We start from the raw sequence: 20,836 nt of genomic DNA, 5'->3' as shown, positions 1-20,836 counted from the left end.
TTTTACTTTTTTTACCCTTCGGGACCTCCGACTTAATATCGCTATGATATTAAGTCGGAGGGTGCACAGAAAAGCAGTTTTTACTGCTTTTCTGTGCACTTTCCCAGTGCCGGAAGAAATTAGCGCCTACCTTTGGATCGGCGCTAATTTCTGAAAGTAAAATGTGCGGCTTGGCTGCACATTTTACTTAGTGAATCACACGCGCATACCTAATAGGGCGCTATTAGGTGCCACGGGTTGGATGCGCGTTTTCCTCCCCTTACTGAATAAGGGGTAAGGGAAAACGCGCATCCAATCGCAGGCTAACAGTGCGCTCCGTCGGAGTGCACTGTACTGTATCGGCCTGTTTGTGGCTCCCTGGTGTCTTGGCAGCTGATTGTACAACTGATTGGTTGGCATGAGAACTTGACACCAGGCCAGGAATCCAGGATATCCTGTGTGTGTGTGCACATATACCTAGTCTATATATCTATATGTATGTGTGTGCATATGTAAAATGATGTAACCCAGCTCGTGAGAGCTGGAAGGGGGCTGTGGCTTGAAACGTTTGCTCACCCTTGCAATAATTGATGTGGCACGACTCCACTCGTCTTTCCTAGATTTAGAATTTTCAACTCAAATGTTCTAAATATTATATCAGCCAGATGTTTAAGGGGGAGTATGAGTGTAGCTTGCTGTGATTCCTGCTCTCTTTTTCCCTGAACTCAACAGTGCAAACTAGGGTTATTTGTGCAGTAATTCCAGAAGGGGCAGCGTGCTTGTTCCTTTCAACAGCTGAAGAGGGATTTGGTGCCCTGTAGTACAGGAGAGGCTGAGAAACAGGACAGAGCTGGTTTGCTGCAGATTTAGTTGAGTATATACTCTCCTAGTCTCCAAACGTTTTCTGGATCCTCTAGCATTATTTGTCTCTGAGTTTGCATTTGATCTGATTTTCCCTTGTGTGCACGTAACATGTCTAACATAAGTGACTGCAATTAATCTGGACCCAATAAGACTGTAAATGGTGGCACAGGATGCCTGCTTCTGTGTATCGTACATAGGGGTCACTCCATCAGAGGCAACGTGGGGCTCACTGCTTACATTTTCCACTTGGTTTTATTATACTGACCTGATCTCTTTGGTTTCAGACATGGATATGTGAACGATACGAAAAATTCAGTTTATATGCCCAGACAGACAAAAAATGCAAAATGTGGAAATGATATTGGATTATTAAGTTATCAAGAGAGCAACCAAATGTTTGATGCCTATTGTTGTTTTGAGACATTTTCAGGTAAGGGAAAGGCTTCTAAATTTGCTTCTGTTTCCATGTTTGAAAAATTCCAGACTGGACAATTTACTGAAAAACCCAATGACTCCATGATCAAGTGGACACATGTATCACCTTATATTCAATAAAAAAAAATCCACCTAAATATATAATCCTTCCATCACCTTCGGTGTGACATGTAATGAGCATCATGATAATGATTTTTTTAAATGAGAATAAATTATTTTTAAAATGTTCTTTGCAGATAAAAGTTTCAAAAAAAAAAAAAAATTCCACACAGTAAACATCACTCAGGTTAGCGGACTTTCAAAAATACGTAGCATCAAACACACATCACTGTATGAACAAGCCATGGCACGCGCTGGTTATCAATATCACTTCAAATTAAGATGAAAACTAACACTTATCTGGGGATTTCACAGCATCCAACATAGGAAATCTTATCTCTGAGTCCCAGCTCAGGAATAGGAAGCTTGTACTGCATCATAGGTTACATCTGTTCCATGCATGCAGCCCTGAACACAGGACAGAGGAGCTCAATTTCTGGGGCCTGAGGATAGGGTGTTTAATAGCGATGCTCGGGGGATGGCTTATCATGGTTCATTTTAGTTTCATTATTCTTGGGGGGAGGGGGGATTTGAGTTTTAAATTTTGTTTTTATTTTCACTTAAATAGCCATCCCTGCACCCAGCAAACATTTTCAAAAAAAATCCTCCGCAATCAGCGACCCAGATAGAACTTGTCACTCCTACTCCACCAGTATCAGATTTCCAAATTGCCAGCTGCCTCAGTTTAGCCCACGCCATTTTGGAATACTGCTCCGGTGGGACAGGAGCAACTGGGAGTCACCCATGCCCCCTTTGGGCAAGTAGGGGGGAGGGTTCTAGGGAGGATGGGAAGAGGGCCTGGAATGCTTTTTGGAAATTTTGGTGACACAGTTTGGTAGCAGAGGCTTTATCTTTTTTAGGACAAAAGAGAAATGAACAACATTCTATACGTTCTTCATTTGTTTCATTTTCAAAATGAAAGGAAATAAAATCGCTAATTCTGTTGAGATTTGCTATTGTGTTTGAAACAGTCCATTCCTAATGTTTAACAGCATCCCAGAGCACCATGGGCCCCCATTCCAAACCATTTTTTAATTTCAGCTTAGTATTTATTGGTTTCAAGCTCAAGTTTCAGATATTTTTTATTGGTGCAGGAAAAAGAAAACGGACATCCGGCATTACCAGCCTTGGCCTAGTCCTGTCCCTTGGGCTCAACTCAAGTCCATGTCCTGTCGAGAGACTTGCGCCACGGCTTAGACCTGGGCCCAAATATGGGGCCAAGCCAAGGCCGGAACTCATTTCCCGAGGATCAGACCTAGACCCAAGGCCTAGACCCAACACTGAGGCGCGGTCTAGGTTGGTCCAGATTGTTGAGGTCCAGGTCTACGTGCAGCAGATGGCACTATTTTGTTATACGGCAGTACCAATGCACATATAACAAAATGGCACCATCTGCTCTGGAGGAAGGTTCCCCTTAACATCACTGTGGTGCATCTTCCAGGCGGAGGATGTAATTTTGTGTCAGCAGGTCAAAAAAAAGAGGACAGTAGGCCTACTCTTGGGTCTCCAGGACTAGGCCTTGGGTTTGGGACTTGCTTAGGACTGGACCCCAGCATCAGTCCTAGGTCTAGTCCTAATCCCAAAATTGGACATCTGCAATCGAGACCTAGCTTTAGCCAGGAGCTGGCATCAGGTCCAAGCCTTGATCTGTCCCCCAGGCCCTGGCTTCAGAAACTGGGACTCAGCCTTGTCTGGGCCCTGGGTTTTGGCCCAGTCCTACAACAAGGCTTGGGTAACTCGACGGTAACCAACCTTGGGTTGGGCCCAGGGATGGGACTAGTCTGAGGTCTGGTCCTGCCAGAGGTCTTTTTTTTCTTTCTTTTTCCTGCACAAATATGAAAATATCAGATAATTTTCATCTGATGCTGTTTGGTTTGTACCATTTTTATTGGCATCAGACCCAGACCTGGACTTTGTAATCAGGACCTGGCCTCGGGTTGAGCCCTGGCATCATACACAGACTCAGGCCCAGACTTCAGCAGTCAGGACCCAAGCCTACACCTTGGGCCTATGCCCCGGCATCAAATCTAGCCTAGGCCCAGGCATCAATGACTAGGACTCAAGCCTACCCCTAGGCCCAGGCCCAAACCCAAGGCTGGGTCTAGGTCCAGGCCCCAGTGTAAAGTTCAGGTATAGATCTGGTCCATGAGCATGGGCCTCAGCTGCCGGACTCAATTTTGGCTGGGCCCCGACATCATCCTCGTCTGGGCCAGGCTACGGCACTTAGCCTAGGCCTAAACCCAGGACTTAGTGACTGGGAACTGGCCTTGGTTAGGCCCTGGCATTGAGTCCAGCCTAGATCTATGCAATACTTGGGACCTGGCCCCTGTATGGATCCCGGGCCTAGGCCTGGGCCGTAGGCTCAGATCTTAGTTTCAGGACCCAGCCTCAAACTGGACCTGGACCCAGTATTTGGGTCTAAGTGACTGCAATCTGGGCTGAGGCTGGATCCCCAAGTCTGGCCTAGCCTAGCCTAGGCTCAAGCCCAGGGCTCAGCAACCAGAACACAGCCTTGATTGGGTTCTGACAACTGAGAACCAGACCCCAGCATCGGACCCAGCCTAGACTGAGACCCATGCAGCTTCTTGCTGTCTAGTTTGTCCCTAGCCCAAGTACTTCAATGTAAAGCAGTTCAGTGCTGGCCGTTTTGTCCCCAGCAGCTCAAAAGCTGATTCCCTGCCCCCAGTCCAGTTACTTCTTCCCCTGCTGGGAAGGATTGCCACCTCCCCCTTTGTAGGAAACCCACCAGCTGAATTACTCACTTTTCAATGCCAAGCCTTTCAGCTTTTCCTACTCCTCCCACTGCAATCCAGTTGGGGACTTTCTCTGCTGTTAAATGCCAGTAGCTTGTCCTCCTCCATTTGGTTTCCACACCATGGCTCCTTCTTAATCAGGTCGGCTCCTGCTCTTGCACAACTTCCTTTTCCCTCAGCCCTGTGGCCCTCTGGGAGGTGTATTTATCCTCTTCCCCACCCTTACTTCTGCCTATATTGGCTACCTCTTCCCCTTTACTCCCCTTTAATCTGAGTAATGGGATGTACTTCCCATTACAATATATTTCATTCGACAGCATCTGCTTTGCTTTTGAACTAGCTTTCCCTAGCGCATTACAACTAGGTGTCTTCACTGTCCCTTCGTTCTAACACACTGAATTTACTGTTACATTTTCTGGGGTTGAAACCAATGAAATGAATTGATGTACCTCCCCACCCCCATAACAAATCAACAAGCCGATACACATATTTCAAGGCTGCATGACCCTATTGTAGGCACTGAAGTCTTCCTGTTAGCCCTCATCACAGTAACATAGTAAATAATGGCAAAAAAAAGACGATTGCATTGATTTACATTTGATTAAGAAATTGTGATAAAGCAAACAAATAAAATGAAATAATAATAACCAATTATCCTATCCAGTCTGCCCAATTATTTTTGTCACACGGTTAAGGATATATTCCAGCACTTGCTCCTTATTCAAGTCTATTTTTTCTTCTTTCTTGATTCTATACAAACCTGGATAGATGAGCATATAAGATCTCATACTTAATTCAACACCTAGCAATCCCTACTCCATATCTTACTTCTAAGCCTCATATTAATATAACCACCACATAGGTCCCTGTGGTTTTCCTGGATGTTACCTTCCACCACTAACCTACCAGCACCAATCCGATTGACTTGTGGGGCTTCTCGTACAAATCCACTCACTCTACAGTATGTGGTGTTACTGGCTTGTATTGCTTTTATCTGGCCCTTATTTTCTTTTCATCAGCTTGCTGGACAGTACCTGACCACCAACAATCTATTGGCACTGAATTGTAGCTTACAGGTACTGACCTCGCTAGCCAATGGCCTGCAGTTAGAGTCATGTGACATGTTAGATCCCTTGAGATATACGAGACTCCACCAGATGAAACATTTATTTACTAGATTTGTATATTCTGCTTTTCAGCCCTTCAAAGCAGATTACATTCAGGACCTGTAGTTATTTCTCTGTCCCCAGAGGGCTCACAATCTAAACTTATACCTGAGACAATGAAGGGTAAAGTAACTTGCCCAAGGTCACAAAGATTTGATCCCTGGTCTCTGGTTCAAGGCCAGCTGCTCTAACCACTAGGCTACCCCTCCATCTGTCCCCTTTTACATGTTAAATTTACCTAGTGCTTGTGATCTATTTAATGTTTAAGTACTTGCCAGGTACTTGTGACTTGGATTGGCCACTGTTGGAAACAGGATGCTGGGCTTGATGGACCCTTGGTCTGACCCAGTATGGCATGTTCTTATGTTCTTATATTCAGTATGATTAAAGTCAGTGGTTTTGCCTGAATATATAGCATGCAACCCAACTTACTGTTATTTCTTATTTTCTTTAGCTAACCAAGTGAATACAAACCTCACGCAGAATGGTAAGTTAGAAACCTTCTTCTGAGAAGCAGATAATACACGTGTTCCTGGGACCAGGAGTAGATTCTCAAATATATAATACTGAAAAATGTGCACACATCAATAATTGCATACTTAAAGGATATACTGAACGGTAACTAGAAAATGCAGTAGATAATAGGGGTGGTACTCCAAAAATGTTTCTTTTTGTATTTGGGGTTGGGCCATATTGGGTCTACACTTGGATCATTTTTTTTCCCATTTCTTGTTTTGTTAAAAAAAAAATCCTTGAACTCACCCTAACCCTTTCCATTTATTACAATATTGAGTTCCCCAAGTGGCTGAACCCCCCCCCCCCCCCCATCCTGACCCTCTCAGGATAGAGAAGGTACAGAGAAGGGCGACCAAAATGATAAGGGGATGGAACAGCTCCCCTATGAGGAAAGGCTGAAGAGGTTAGGGCTGATCAGCTTGGAGAAGAGACAGCTGAGGGGGGATATGAGAGAGGTCTAGAACGGGTAGATGTGAATCGGTTATTTACTCTTTCGGATAGTAGAAAGACTAGGGGGCACTCCATGAAGTTAGCATGGGGCACATTTAAAACTAATCGGAGAAAGTTCTTTTTTACTCAACGCACAATTAAACTCTGGAATTTGTTGCCAGAAAATGTGGTTCGTGCAGTTAGTATAGCTGTGTTTAAAAAAGGATTGGATAAGTTCTTGGAGGAGAAGTCCATTACCTGCTATTAAGTTCACGTAGAGAATAGCCACTGCCATTAGCAATGGTTACATGGAATAGACTTAGTTTTTGGGTACTTGCTAGGTTCTTATGGCCTGGATTGGCCACTGTTGGAAACAGGATGCTGGGCTTGATGGACCCTTGGTCTGACCCAGTATGGCATTTTCTTATGTTCTTATGTAGTAGATACGCGCGTAGCCGCTAAAATCCAGGATCGGCGCGCGCAAGGCTGCCGATGTCGTGTAGCCGGCGCACGCCAAGCCGCGCAGCCTGCCGCCGTTCCCTCCAAGGCCGCTCCGAAATCGGAGCAGCCTCGGAGGGAACTCGCTTTCGCCCTCCCCTCACCTTCCCCTCCCTTCCTCTATCTAACCCACCCCCCCGGCCTATCTAGACCCCCCCTACCTTTGTCGGGGGATTTACGCCTCCCGGACGGAGAAGTAAATCCCCGCGCGCCAGCGGGCCGCTAGCGCGCCGAGACGCAACCTGGGGGCGGTTCCGGAGGGCGTGGCCACGCCCCGGGCCGAAACCACGCCCCCGGGCCCGCCCCTGAAATGCCGCGTCCCACCCCCAAAACGCCACGCCGATCCGACACGCCCCCGACACGCCCCCCTCGAAAAACCCCGGGACTTACACGAGTCCCGGGGCTCTGCGCGCGCCGGTAGGCCTATGGAACATAGGCGCACTGGCGCGCAAGGCCCTGCTCGCGTAAATCCGGGCGGATTTACGCGAGCAGGGCTTTTAAAATCCACCCCTTAATGTAATTAATCAAATAGTAATTTTTACAATATCCAAACTATTCAGTTTATCCACAACATAATCTGTGTGTGATGGAATTCAGCAGATATGAAAGGTCTGAGACCTCGAAAGAAAGGACTACGAGTGCCTTCTGCTGAGGATTACAGCAGGGATGTTTCTGTGCAACAGCTGCTCTGTAGTGTTCAATGCTGAGTGCGTTTTATGTGCAGATGCCGGATACAATGGGGACCTTGAAAGTTACTGTTATAGTGATGTGTATCCATCTCGTAAACATGAGAGTGAAAGTGACAGTTAATGAATTATATAAATATAGATTACATGCAATAATATAAATAATAAACGAATTGGTCAGCCAACACTGAAATCATGTGTTGCAGGAGTGGGAGCTTTCTGTCTCTTTAAGGACTGACCATTCTGTATTGGCAGTGTGCATGTCTGTCATTGTGCACAGTGGTCATGTAGGGTTATATTTTATATTATATTATGACATAGAACACTCAATATAGAAACATATAGAAACATAGAAATGACGGCAGAAGAAGACCAAACGGCCCATCCAGTCTGCCCAGCAAGCTTCACACATCTTTTCTCTCATACTTATCTGTTTCTCTTAGCTCTTGGTTCTATTTCCCTTCCACCCCCACCATTAATGTAGAGAGCGGTGATGGAGCTGCAACCAAGTGAAATATCTAGCTTGATTAGTTAGAGGTAGTAGGGGTAGTAACCGCCGCAATAAGCAAGCTACACCCATGCTTATTTGTTTACCCAGACTATGTTATACAGCCCTTATTGGTTGTTTTTCTTCTCCCCTGCCGTTGAAGCAGGGAGCTATGCTGGATATGCGTGAAGTATCAGTTTTTCTTCTCTCCTGATTTACACAATCTAGTAAATCAAAACTTAGTTTACTAAATGTTATAAATATGTGAATAATAAATCAGCAAAGTAATATCAGATTGAATACAGTATCAGAGTAAGCTGTACATAAATCAATACAGGTACATAGGAGACAGTCAGAAAGAAAGGTAGAACATTAATCAAAGAACAGAAGACCTGAATACCTCCCTTATACACCCTCCTCTATATAAGCCAGCATTCCTAGGAAACCTGGAGGACTTGGATCCAGGGACTCTGAAAGAACGACTTGCTCATCGAACTAAAATAAGCAAACGCAATGACTTATATCCCTCCTCCTGCGAGTTAGGTGGTTCATCCAGGAAGGCATTTCAGTACCAGTCCTTTGATCTCCCATCTAACTTATTATCAGCTCATTGGGATGGGTACCAGTCTTTGATAAGTAATACCAAAGTCATAGCCTTTGATGTTCCCAGGGACACCAAATCCTCCACTCTATCAGCAGCACATTGGTGCTAGGAAGTCTCGGGAATGAGGGAAGAAATGGTAATAGTGTCCTGCCTTTGTACAATCCCTGCACTCAAATCACATGCAATATATTGATTCATACTCCTCAATCCATTACAACCTGTTCTGCTCCATAGCTGTCTATTTGCAGTACAAAGTCTTCCGGAGATCTAGCCAACTGTCTAAAATTATCTTTCCACAGTTGTTTCTTATGGAGAAAGTAATAGGGATTTTTTCTTCACTTTTTCTCATAAAATAAGAATTAGGGGTCACCAAATGAAATTAGCAGGCAGCAGGTTTAAAAAAAACCCCAAAAGGAAAGATGTGGAAGTCACTGCTACAGAATATTGTGGAGGCAAACAATAGAACTGGGCTCACAATTGAATGCAGTCATTGACAGACTATTTCATAAAACAGCAATGGAAGTGACCCACAGTTTCAGGGACTGTTGGAACCAGGAAGGGAAGGACTGTGAATGGACAACTCTGCACGTCCTGTTTCTTTGCTGCTTCTCCTGAGCACCTGCTGCTTGTCACTGGCCGCATCTTGCTGTCTCTCAGAGATCCCCTTTAGCACAAGGGATCTCTGAGGGAATGGTAGGGGTTAAAGCAGTGAGCAGTTATGTGGAAGAGCAGACTAGACAGGCCATATGGTCTTTTTCTGTCGTCATGTTCCTATGTTTTTATGGTAGTGACCATACTGTATTGAGAGAATGCAAGCATTCATTCTTCTTGGTTCCAACCTTACTTACTCTACAGGGAAATGCAAAGATTTAAAGCATTTCCCAGATATTTATGTTAGCTAATCCTGCTACCTTTTGTTTTTCTAAAGATATCTTCCAGCTGTTATCTCCAAACTCCATAAACCCCTACCCATTTAACTATTACACAGCGGAGGCTGCATGCAGGGGCAGAGGAGGGGAGATAGCGAGTGTCAGTGAAATGGAAGCAAGTGTCAAAGACGGATTCCAGTCCTGCAGGTGAGTCTCTGGTCTGCGAGTCTCCTGCAAGCTGGGAGACACAGATCAAACATTTGCAATAGTAACTTTCTGTTTCCTAGACTCTAGGAAAGAAATTCTGTATTTTAGAGTCTGGATATAAACCTTCTAATCCCCCAAGCATGCCATGCTAAATTTGGGATAGAATCAGTCCCAGTTTCAGAACCTTTTCCTTTTTTCTAATTGGCTTTCAGCAAATTTTTAAACTGACTAACACTAATCCAGTAACATTCATTAACAATATGTCCCTTCTGGATACTGTTTGATTAATCTGACCTATGGTGGATTGGCCTCCTGCTGCTGTGAGGACACATTCAATTGGAAATGGAGCCTGGATTATTTACATGTTTTGCATTTGGTGCTGTGGGATATTGCATTCCAAGCGTGAACTCCTTATTGTTCCCTGGGAAACTGGGGGGGAACATTGTGTAGTACGAATGAGGAGGATTATAATATTCTGCTTTTTGCAGTGCTTAGAAAATGTTTGCTCCTTCAACCAATTCTCAAATTTGCATATAAAGAATCTTCCCAGGGTTTTGTTCTCTTCTGTAAGACATTAAGAGCGATTCTCCAGCTCAGAACTGATGAAGCTTTATTTCTCTTCTGAGACAAAGACATGCTCTGGTTAGACTGTTTTGTCTTCTAGAAGCAGCAGAGTTCTGTTTTTAAGCAGCGTTTTTTTGGTTTTTTTTTTATAGGCCCGGCTGGACTGTAAATGGCCAAATAATGGGACCTGCTAAACCATCTCCATGCACCAATGAAACTGTCCTCTTCTACTACACAGAGGATAAGGCAACCAATCTTGGTGTTTATTGCTATAATGCCACAGGTACAATAACTTTACTCACTGAATGGGACTTTCACTTTGTTTAACATAATGGCAGGTAATGTCCAGGGTGAGCGTGACCAACAGAGTACTAGTAAGTCAGTAGTAAATTCAACTTTAACTTCTAACATTGTACCATTTAAGAACATTATGAAACCCAGGTGATTTTCGATCCATTTTACGAGCACTGATTTTTTTCTTAATTGATTACTATAATGCTTTATACCCGGGCCTCCCAGCAAGCTCCTTGCATGCCTTACAGATTATACAGAACAACATAGCATGCCTTTTGATGGTGACTTGGTTACAAGAGCATATACCCTGGTGCTGTCTTGTTTACATTGGCTGCCCTTTTAATGGCAGATAGGATTTTAAGATCACAATGTTAATACACAAATAAAGAAAGAAACCAAATGTGCCTTCCATTAATTCAATTGTATGCATTTATGCTCCTGCAAGGCCTTTAAGATCTGCACAGTAAGGACTGCTGAAGTAACATCAACACATCATATTAATTTTGCTTCCATGTTTACTAATGAGGATGTTGGGGAGATACCAGTTCCAGAGATGGTTTTCAAGGGTGATGAGTCAGATGAACTGAACCAAATCACTGTGTACCTGGAAGATGTAGAAGATCAGATTGACAAACTAAAGAGTAGCAAATCATCTGGACCGGATGGTATGCCTCCTAGGGTTCTGAAGGAACTAAAAAATGAAATTTCAGATCTATTAGTTAAAATCATCCATTGTACCTGAAGAATAGAGGGTAGCCAATTTAACCCCAATATTTAAAAAGGGCTCCAAGGGCGATACTGGAAACTACAGACCACTGAGGCTGAATTCACTGCCGGGAAAAATAGTGGAAACTATTCTAAACATCAAAAATACAGAACATTTAGTAAGACATGATTTAATGGAACACAGTCAACATGGATTTACCCAAGAGAAGTCTTTCTTCACAAATCTGCTATATTTTATTTGAAGGGGTTAATAAACATGTGGATAAAAGTGAACCGGTAGATGTAGAGTATTTGGATTTTCAGAAGGCGTTTGACAAGGTCCCTCATGAGAGGCTTCTAAGAAAACTAAAAAGTCATGGGATAGGAGGTGATGTCCTTTTGTGGAATACAAACTGGTTAAAAGACAGGAAACAGAGAGTAGGATTAAATGGTCAATATTCTCAGTGGAAAAGGGTAAACAGTGGAGTGCCTCATGGATCTGTACTTGGACCGGTGCTTTTCAATATATTTATAAATGATAACCAGTTAGGTTATCAAATTTGCGGATGATACAAAATTATTCAGAGTAGTTAAATCACAAGCAGATTGTGATACATTACAGGAGGACCTTGCAAGACTGGAAGATTGGGCATCCAAATGGCAGATGAAATTTAATGTGGACAAGTGCAAGGTGTTGCATATAGGGAAAAATAACCCTTGCTGTAGTTACACAATGTTAGGTTCCATATTAGGAGCTACCACCCAGGAAAAAGATCTAGGCATCATAGTGGATAATACTTTAAAATCGTCAGCTCAGTGTGCTGCAGCAGTCAAAAAAGCAAACAGAATTTATTTTATTTATTTTATTTAAATTCTTTTACTATACCGATACTCAAGATGCGGTCTTATCGTACCGGTTTACAATAGAACAGGGGAAACCAATTAACAACTATATAGAAGGTAAAAAAGTTACATCAAACAGGGAGCGAAAAACATGGGAGCTGGAGGACAGGAAAGATATTTTAAAAACGATAATAACTGAAGAGTACTAAAATAGTCATTGAAAACCATGAAAACAAAAGACAGTGAAGCAAAATCCGCTAGATTAAGCTCGGCTGTGGGTTAATCTTAGGTATTATTAGGAAGGGAATGGTTAATAAAATGGAAAATGTCATAATGCCTCTGTATCACTCCATGGTGAGACTGCACCTTGAATACTGTGTACAATTCTGGTTGCCGCATCTAAAAAAAGATATAGTTGCTATGGAGAAGGTACAGAGAAGGGCAACCAAAATGATAAAGGGGATGAACAGCTCCCCTATGAGGAAAGGCTGAAGAGGATAGGGCTGTTCAGTTTGGAGAAGAGACAGCTGAGGGAGGATATGATAGAGGTCTTTAAGATCATGAGAGTTCTTGTAGGAGAAGTCCATTAACGGCTATTAATCAAGTTTACTTTGGGAATAGCCACTGCTATTACTGTACTGGCATCAGTAGCATAGGATCTTCATAGTGGTTGGGTACTTGTCAGGTTCTTGTGGCCTGGTTGGCCTCTGTTGGAAACAAGTTGGGCTTAATGGACCCTTGGTCTCACCCAGTACAGCAACTTATGTTCTTATATTCTTAAAAGGCATTTTCTATTGCAGGACCTACACTATGAAATTTCTTGCCCGCATCTATTAGATCTGTCACAAATACACAACCATTTAAAAAGGCCTGAAAATCTTTATTGTTCTGCAGTGCATTCAGTGATTAGCTAGGTATAATTTAATTTTCTATCATTTTGTCAACGACAGTTATGAAGTTGCTGAGTATGGGGATGGGGCTATTATTTTGTCAAAAATGTATGATGCTGTCATGATATTCATTTTTTTAATTGCGTACGGATGAAAGTAACCTGCCTCAAACTTTTGGAGAGCACAGTAAATAAGTAAATAAATAAATAAATGAATGAATGAATACTAAGTTATTGAGGTAAGAGTGATGTAATTTTATTATTATTATTACTAATGTGCAAGGTCCAGAGTTCACTGTCTTAGGGCAAGTTGGTGTAGCAGAAGATAGACACAAAGGCAGGTATTCATATAATAAGAATATTTTATATAAGATATAAGCTTGTTACAAAGTTATTATTACAGAGAATTTTGCAGCTGTTATACTGAAAGAGAGAAAGAAACAGAGAGGGGGAAGGTGAGATGAGAGTTAGAGAGTTGAGAAAGATGGGGGTGAAAGCTTGTAAAGTATCTTTGTCGGGCCGATACAGTAAAAACCGCGGGAGAGCCGACGCTCTGAGGCGAGTGCCCCCTCTCCCGACGTGCACCCAGGCCACTCTCCTGGGCGCGCGATCGAGTATTAAAATGAGGGCCCATGGTAAAAGAAGGCGCTAGGGACACTAGCGTGTCCCTAGCGCCTTCTTTTTGACAAAAGTGGTGGCTGTCAGCGGGTTTGACTGAATTTTACTGGCATCGATTTTCAAACCCGCTGACAGCCACGGGTTCGGAAAACGGACGCCAGCTAAATTGAGCATCTGTCTTCCAACCTGCACCTTAAACCTGCACCTTAAACCTGCACTTTAAATCTGCCCGCGGCCTGCGGGCAGATTTAAAAATTTTTTTTTTTTAATTTAAAATGTTTTTTTCATTTTGGTGCCTCTGACTTAATAATGCTTAATACACTTCCCAGCTGGTTTCCCCCCATGCCCTGTTCCCGGGCACTTACTCCATTTTGCCTAGAGATCCTGTTTGCAGTTAACTCTTCGACTGCCTAGAGCTGATTTTCTCAGGGAAGAAATTTGCCATCGATTTGTACATAGCTTAGCTTAGCTCAGCTCTCTATTGAATATGCTCTTTATTATCATTTGTATTTTATGTTGTGCTCTATTGTATTCTATTTTATGGAACAGTAAAAGGCTCTACTTAACTGGATATCTTTTCAAGATATCTGATTAAATAGTGCATTATCCAGCCACACAAGGCCGCATAACTGGAAAACCTAGCTGGCTGTATTCAAACACAGCCGGTTAGGTTTTTAGTTATTTGGCTGGTATATTCAGTGGCACATTTCTCCTGCTGAATATAAGGGACATGTTATCTGGATAACTTGTCCACTAACTGGTCCAATGAATATGGACCTCAGGATTATCCAGGCCTGATAGAAAATCTGCATTCCCAACCAATGGCAAGAATTCTGATACCTCATGAGATTTACCCCACTACTTACATACATGTCACCAAGCTAGTACCACAAGTCGAAACAACGGTCAGCAGTAAAGAGTCGTCTAAATGCATGGCTTACACAACTGATAGAGGGGAAAAATGGGCGTCAATACTTGTAATCTAAGAGAGCCATTCCCAAAAAATGTGTAATTGGCATGCCACGTTGTTAAAACAAAAATCTGAGAGATTAAGTCCCCCATATTCTTTTATATTCATCAATTTAGAATATCCAATCCATACCCCTTTCTTTCTCCAAATAAATGATAATAAGGCAGATTTTAACATAGCTATCTCTTTATTTAAGAACCAACAGGGAACCATTTGTAAACCATAGAGTAATTTAGAGAACAGTATAATTTTAAATAGATCACATCTTCCAACGAAAGAGAGCGGTAGATCCTCCCAGACTGTTAATTGATCTACAATGGCAGATATTCTAGGGGGTTATATTCCATTTATACAATGAGCTAAGATTTTGTGGAATAGTGATACCTAAATATTTCATGTGGCCTGAGGCCCATTGTAATGGGAAGATCCCTTGCCATTCATCTCTCAACAATTGTGATGTCAGTAAGACTTCAATCCTCACCAGGTCGTACTTGCTTTTCCATTCTGCCACCTCATTATATCTCGCTGATATTTTGGGATATTTCAGTCCTGTATACTGATAACTATATGTCTTTTCATTGTACCTGCAGGTCTATACTTTAAGGCTGAGAGGGTCTCAAACATCACAGATGCTCTGAGAATTTGCAGGAATGATAATGCTACTGTAGCCAGCCTTCCACAACTTGTAGCATTTCGTAATAGTGGCAGGGCAGTTTGCAGGTATGGGTCTTAGTATTCATTCATTGCTTCTTCAAACTGCGTGTCTTCTCCATTCTGCTGGAAATGCTGCTGTAGTCTAAAAGATAGCACTCAGCCTCGCATACATGTAATCTAATCTGTACTGAATCCTTTTATCTATTTTAATGGATGGGATTTATAAAAGGACTAATAGAAATTTTGTTTTTTTAACAGCACTGGCTGGGTGGTTGTTGGGCAGATCGTTCTCCCAAGGAATGTCTCCTCTTCTGGTTGTGGAAATAACAAAACTGGAGTTATCCTTCGGAAAACAATAGACATCCTGACTCCTATCAAGCCCGGTGATAATGAAACCATTGCGAACATGTCAACTGTATTTTGTAGGAAACTCCTTCCTGGTAAGCCACAAACACAGGCAGGATTTGTAGTGTATTCGGAAAGGGCACTGTTGATGTTATCGCTGATTCACTTTCTGGAGGGTTTTTTCCCTTACCTTTGGAAATATGCAGGGAACATTCTGTAATCTGTTCATCTACGTAGCACACGGGGAAGCTCACATTTCATATCAAGACATGTGGACAGCCCACATTTTGTCCTTACAAGTTCCCTCATGTGACACCATCAGAGATGAAATAAGCAAGAAGACACTTAGAAATATATTTAGCAAGAAAACACCCGCATCTTTTTTGTAAATTAGGTTTAATAATGATTTGGATTCATGAAACAGGGCACCAGAGTGCTTTATAATACAAACACAGAGGCACAGCCACATCTAAGGTCTATGGCTTGGTGTTATGTTTGTGGCACACATCAAAAGGAAGAGGAAGGATGAGTCAATATTACTATTTTTATTGTTACTGAATTGGCGGTGGATAAACTAAGGCAGAGACAGTTAAATTAATCTGTTGTAAGGCGCTGAGACCACTGAGGAAATAAAAGATATATTACGTGGCTGATAATGCAACAGTAGTAATTCTTTCTTGTATTTTCTTACAGATGAACCAACTACAATAACAATAAGAAATGGAACACAAGGTACTGCATGTTTTGTGACCCGGGCTCTGCTGAATTCCCTGTCGCCAGTTGAGTAGGGCTCCTTGACTCTAATGTTCTCATCTTATCTTTTCATAGTATCATAGTAAATGATAGAAGAGAAAGACCCAAATGGTCCATCCAGTCTGCCCAGCAAAATGTTTAGGGTAATTATTCCTGCTCCGTGCAAGTAGCCCACATGCAAAAATGTTACACCAAACGTTACCACCGGTTAGCCCGTTTCTTCATTTCTCTCCTTAGCCACTAGGGATCCTTTGTGTTTATTGCATACTCTTTAGAACTCCATTTCCATTCGTGTCCTTACCACCTCTTCTGAGAGGGCTTTCCATGCATCTACAAGCCTTTCTGTGAGGAAATGCTCCTGAATCTATCCCATTGAAGTTTTATATCATGACCCCTAGTTATACAGCTTCTTTTCCTTCGGAAGAGGTCTGCTTTCTGTGCATTATTAATACTTTTCAGGTATTTAAAATTCTGTATCTGATCTCCCATTTTTCATAAACTGATTCCAATACAAAGAGCATGTTATGTTTGCCGCTCGCAGGGCTGACTCGCAAGCAGCTGCACTTACCGTAAGGCCAGCAGGCCTTACTGTGGCGGGGCGCCGCCAAACTTCACAATGCGGCAGTATGCCACCGGCTCGCCACCTATACACTTTTCTCTAGGTGTGTGCGCACCCGAATCCACCTCTCTTAAAGGGACCGTGGTGGGAAAAGCCTGCAGCTCCCTTCGCTGATGTCACAACTTTTCATCCTATAAAGGGCCTTCCCGATGTTCTTTCTCTGCCTCAGCAAAACCGTCCCCTATCTTTGTCCAAGCCTGTCTTCAGTCTGCCTTTGTCCAAGCTCATCTTCAGCCTCAGCCTGCTCTTCGGTTCTGTCCCTAGTTACAGACTTCTGGACCTTCTTTTAGTCTGGCCCATGCCAAGGCTCATTCATCCTGAAGGTTGTGTCAATTGCGCTACGGCAAGAGGGGCTCACGCATATGCTGCTCGCAACAGAGAATTTTCTGTTCTGAGTAATCAGCAATCGCTGCATCCTTGCCTGATTCTGCATTCCTACATCTTGGTCCTGCTCACTCGCAGCAAGCTCAGACCAAGGACTGCTTCAGTGCACATTACATAGGCTTCCAGTTCAGATTCATGCAGAGGCTCTTTGCTACAACTGCAAGATTTTCATTTTCATCACAAAGGGAAACGTCACTTTTCACTCTTAGAAATGTCTTATATTTTTTTGTCTATGTTGAATTGATTGTCTGTTGTTTCAGGCGTAATCCAGCTGCCATCTCAATCTTACACATTGTTCATGGCAATAGAAGCGTGCTATGGCTCTGGGACTACGATAGCGACTGCCAGTGAGCTTAATTGGGCTGTGCAGCAAGGGTTTGAGAGCTGCAGGTACAGTATAGTGATGACTGTTAAGGACACTGTATGTAAAGCAATTGTTAATAATCATTATTGAACACAGAAGCAGATGACATCCCTCAATTGCGTATTATCTTATCTTAAGATTCAGCCTTTTCATAGCTTCCTATGAAGTTTCCTATTCTGCAGTAATGGGCACTTTGGCTTTTAATATTGTTGACTTTGTCATTTTTCAATTTTTGATTTGATTATTTGCTTTTCCAAATCCAAGCTGATGTTGATTTATAATCAGATACAGTTGGTACTTGATATGCTGTAATAAGAATATGCTAACAGTTATTTCTTGTCCTTCACAGTTCAGGGTGGGCTGTAGATGGTATGGTTGTGGGTCCAGCAGACAAAAATAACTGTAGTAACTCCACAATTTATGACTATGGAAAAATTAAGAAGTCTGAACGCTACGGAGCCTATTGCTTCAACACTACTGGTGAGGGAATGCTTGGACTCAGAGCATCATGTAACACGGCCTGAAAGATACTGTATACCCTATGCTGGGAATTCTTCTGTTTTCTCTTCCTTCTTTATCTCTTTTTTTGCTGGATAGCCATGTGGTTTTATTTATTTATTTTATTTATTTATTTAAAGTCTCTTCTATACCGATAGCCGATAGTCAATGTAGCTGAGATTTATTCGTTCCATATGCCATAGCATAAATCCATAGATATACTGTCTTTGGTATACATATATCTATGGATTTGAAAGATGCGGTATACCCTTCCACTTCCCAACCAGTTTGGTTTTTAAAATATTAACAATGAATATGCATGAAGTACATTTGCATATGCTGGAGACCAGTGTATGCAAATATATCTCATGCATATTCAGTATGGATATCATGAAACCCAAACTGGCTATGAGAGCACCAGGACATGTTTCAAGAGATCTACAATAAAACTTGGATTGCATCAGTTTCAGGCTTAAATTCATGCTGAACTTTATGCTTGCCATAACATCTTGGAACTTAAAAATACAAACATCTTACACAAGCTTCTAAACATAAGGAATAAGAGTAACTGATACTGTGTTCCTGTATTCATGCTAATCTCCCTTTATTGTACATAGAAGGAAGGAATTGGCTGTAGGTTTACATAAAGAAATCAGCTAGATCTTTAAATTAGAAATCTGTGATAATCCCAAAGTACCGAATCTATCAAACTTTACTTTCTATTAAGAATATCTGTGGTTTGATGGGGTTCAAGTGTGTGCATGTTTCCTGTTGCACACTCATTCACTGACTGCTATGTCTTTTTGCCCTAAGGTGTGCATGTTCCTGTTCCATATGTCTTATCAGACATTGCATATTGTCGCTTAATAACTTTCTCTCTGTTTTTGGTATTTTAGGTGTTTATTTCTTAAATGGAAGTTTCAATTTTGAAGATTCGATCATTGCTTGTAGTAATGATAATGGGTTTTTATCCACATTCAGCAAGCTGACTGCATCAAACACTACTGTCTGCAGGTGCTGTTTACACATATAACGCTTGTTACCACTATATTTCCCAGATCTTTCTTAAAACAATGTTTGTTTTCCTATGTAAGAAGCTTAGCTGAAAAAAACGCAAACTACCTCTCTGTATACAGTATCTGTGAGTTTTGAATTTCTGGTGATACATTACGGAGTATCTAGCCCTTGTTATTTGATATGTATATAAGCCTCAAAGTATGCATGATAAAACAGCTGCATGTCTGCTAGCCAAGATGGGGTACATAGTGAACATACTTATGAAAATATCATGTATATATGCTCTTTGCTAATTTCCTCCACTTCACATCCCTAAACAGACCCACAGAACTCATGAAAGCCAGCACATACAAGTAGAAATATCTGAAACAACATCTCATTTATCTAGGATCGAGATGTGACGTTGTTGTGATAGATCGGTAATAACTTTGCGTTTGTCACACCCTTTCAAGACTGGAAATGGTGGTAAATAACCAACTAAAATATTAAATATTACCAACCATGCCCTCTTATTCCATGAGCAATCAAAGACACATATCACTATAACAGTGCTTAAATGACCATCATACTAGGCTTCATCATTAGCAATGACACTTTAGGACTCAGCCTTCTTTATAATCACCGGCCATTGTGCGGATATGTGACCATTCCCAATGAACTCCCTTGTCTTAAAAAACTTATAATTTTTTTGAAACAAAGAAAATTTTCCTTGGGGTTTTTTGTAAAAAATTAAGGTGATTAACCAAATGTGAGCAAGACACTTATCTGAAAAATGCGCTGCACATTTCACTGGTCATTTCAGTATGGAAGCCGCCATTTAAATTCAATCATCTCCATGACAGAAGTGCATTTAGACTAGATCATCTCCATAACCCAAGCCCTTCATAAGAGGGCTTTATTGTTGTGATAGAAACATATAAGATACATTTCAAGTCTTTGTGTTACCAGATTCCCCAGGAATGTTATTTTTCTCTATCACCTATAACCATTGTCTCAAGTACTGGTTATTATTCTTTATTATTGTTTATGGAGTTTACAAATTATTCCTTGGGGATCTCTCTTCATTCTGGTTCTACTGCTAGCGTGCTGCCGCAGTCTTAATCTTTCTCCTGCCTCTTTCAGCTGTGCAGGTTTTCCTATTCTGCCTCCCACTGCCGTCATCTGGGTGACTGGCTAAAGGGGCCAGCTTGCTGCTGAAGGCACTGTGCACCAGTGTGTCGCGCACCAAATGTGCGCGACAAAGGTGCATGCCCTTTCGTGCAACCTCTTTTTTTAGTTTCCTTAAAATTGGTGGTTTTTATTCAGGTCAGCGGGTTATTCTTCTCTTCTTCTGTGTTATCTTGCTCCCCACCCTTCCCTCATTGTTTTTAACTGGCGATGGAGAGACCTATAGTTATTAGTAACAGTAAATATGGTAGTCTTAGCCATTATCTTAGCTCTAGAAATTCTCTGATTCCTATTATGATGTGCACAAAAACTGCTTGCTACTAGTCTCTACAATTTCACTGCTGGTATTCAATGCTTAATCCATAAGGAAAAAACCCCCAATTATTTACGAGCTTATCAACATGAACAAACCTGACTGTGTGTTAATTTCAGAATCCTGACTATTTGATCATGATATTGTCACCCTTAATAAACATTGTCCTGCTGATTATGTACCTTTTTCTGAGCCCAGACCAAAGCATTATGGAGGAGGATTACTCGCTATCATTAAAACTTCATTA

The 20,836-nt window shown here is 41.9% G+C and overlaps 1 protein-coding gene across 1 annotated transcript in view; it reads left to right on the top strand.

Annotated features, from left to right (window-relative positions):
• Nucleotides 1-20,836, top strand: part of LOC115079464 — a 95,042-nt gene that overhangs the window by 7,013 nt on the left and 67,193 nt on the right. Inside the window, exons 3-11 of the mRNA XM_029583082.1 lie at nucleotides 1,128-1,273; nucleotides 9,445-9,592; nucleotides 10,309-10,439; nucleotides 15,066-15,195; nucleotides 15,388-15,569; nucleotides 16,168-16,206; nucleotides 17,491-17,620; nucleotides 17,944-18,074; nucleotides 18,989-19,106. Coding sequence (XP_029438942.1) covers nucleotides 1,128-1,273; nucleotides 9,445-9,592; nucleotides 10,309-10,439; nucleotides 15,066-15,195; nucleotides 15,388-15,569; nucleotides 16,168-16,206; nucleotides 17,491-17,620; nucleotides 17,944-18,074; nucleotides 18,989-19,106 — 1,155 coding nt within the window. The remainder of the gene's footprint in view (nucleotides 1-1,127; nucleotides 1,274-9,444; nucleotides 9,593-10,308; nucleotides 10,440-15,065; nucleotides 15,196-15,387; nucleotides 15,570-16,167; nucleotides 16,207-17,490; nucleotides 17,621-17,943; nucleotides 18,075-18,988; nucleotides 19,107-20,836) is intronic.

Source organism: Rhinatrema bivittatum, chromosome 17 (genome assembly GCF_901001135.1).
Source record: "Rhinatrema bivittatum chromosome 17, aRhiBiv1.1, whole genome shotgun sequence".
Taxonomy (NCBI): Eukaryota; Metazoa; Chordata; class Amphibia; order Gymnophiona; family Rhinatrematidae; genus Rhinatrema; species Rhinatrema bivittatum.
This window is presented reverse-complemented; position numbering and strand designations above follow the sequence as displayed.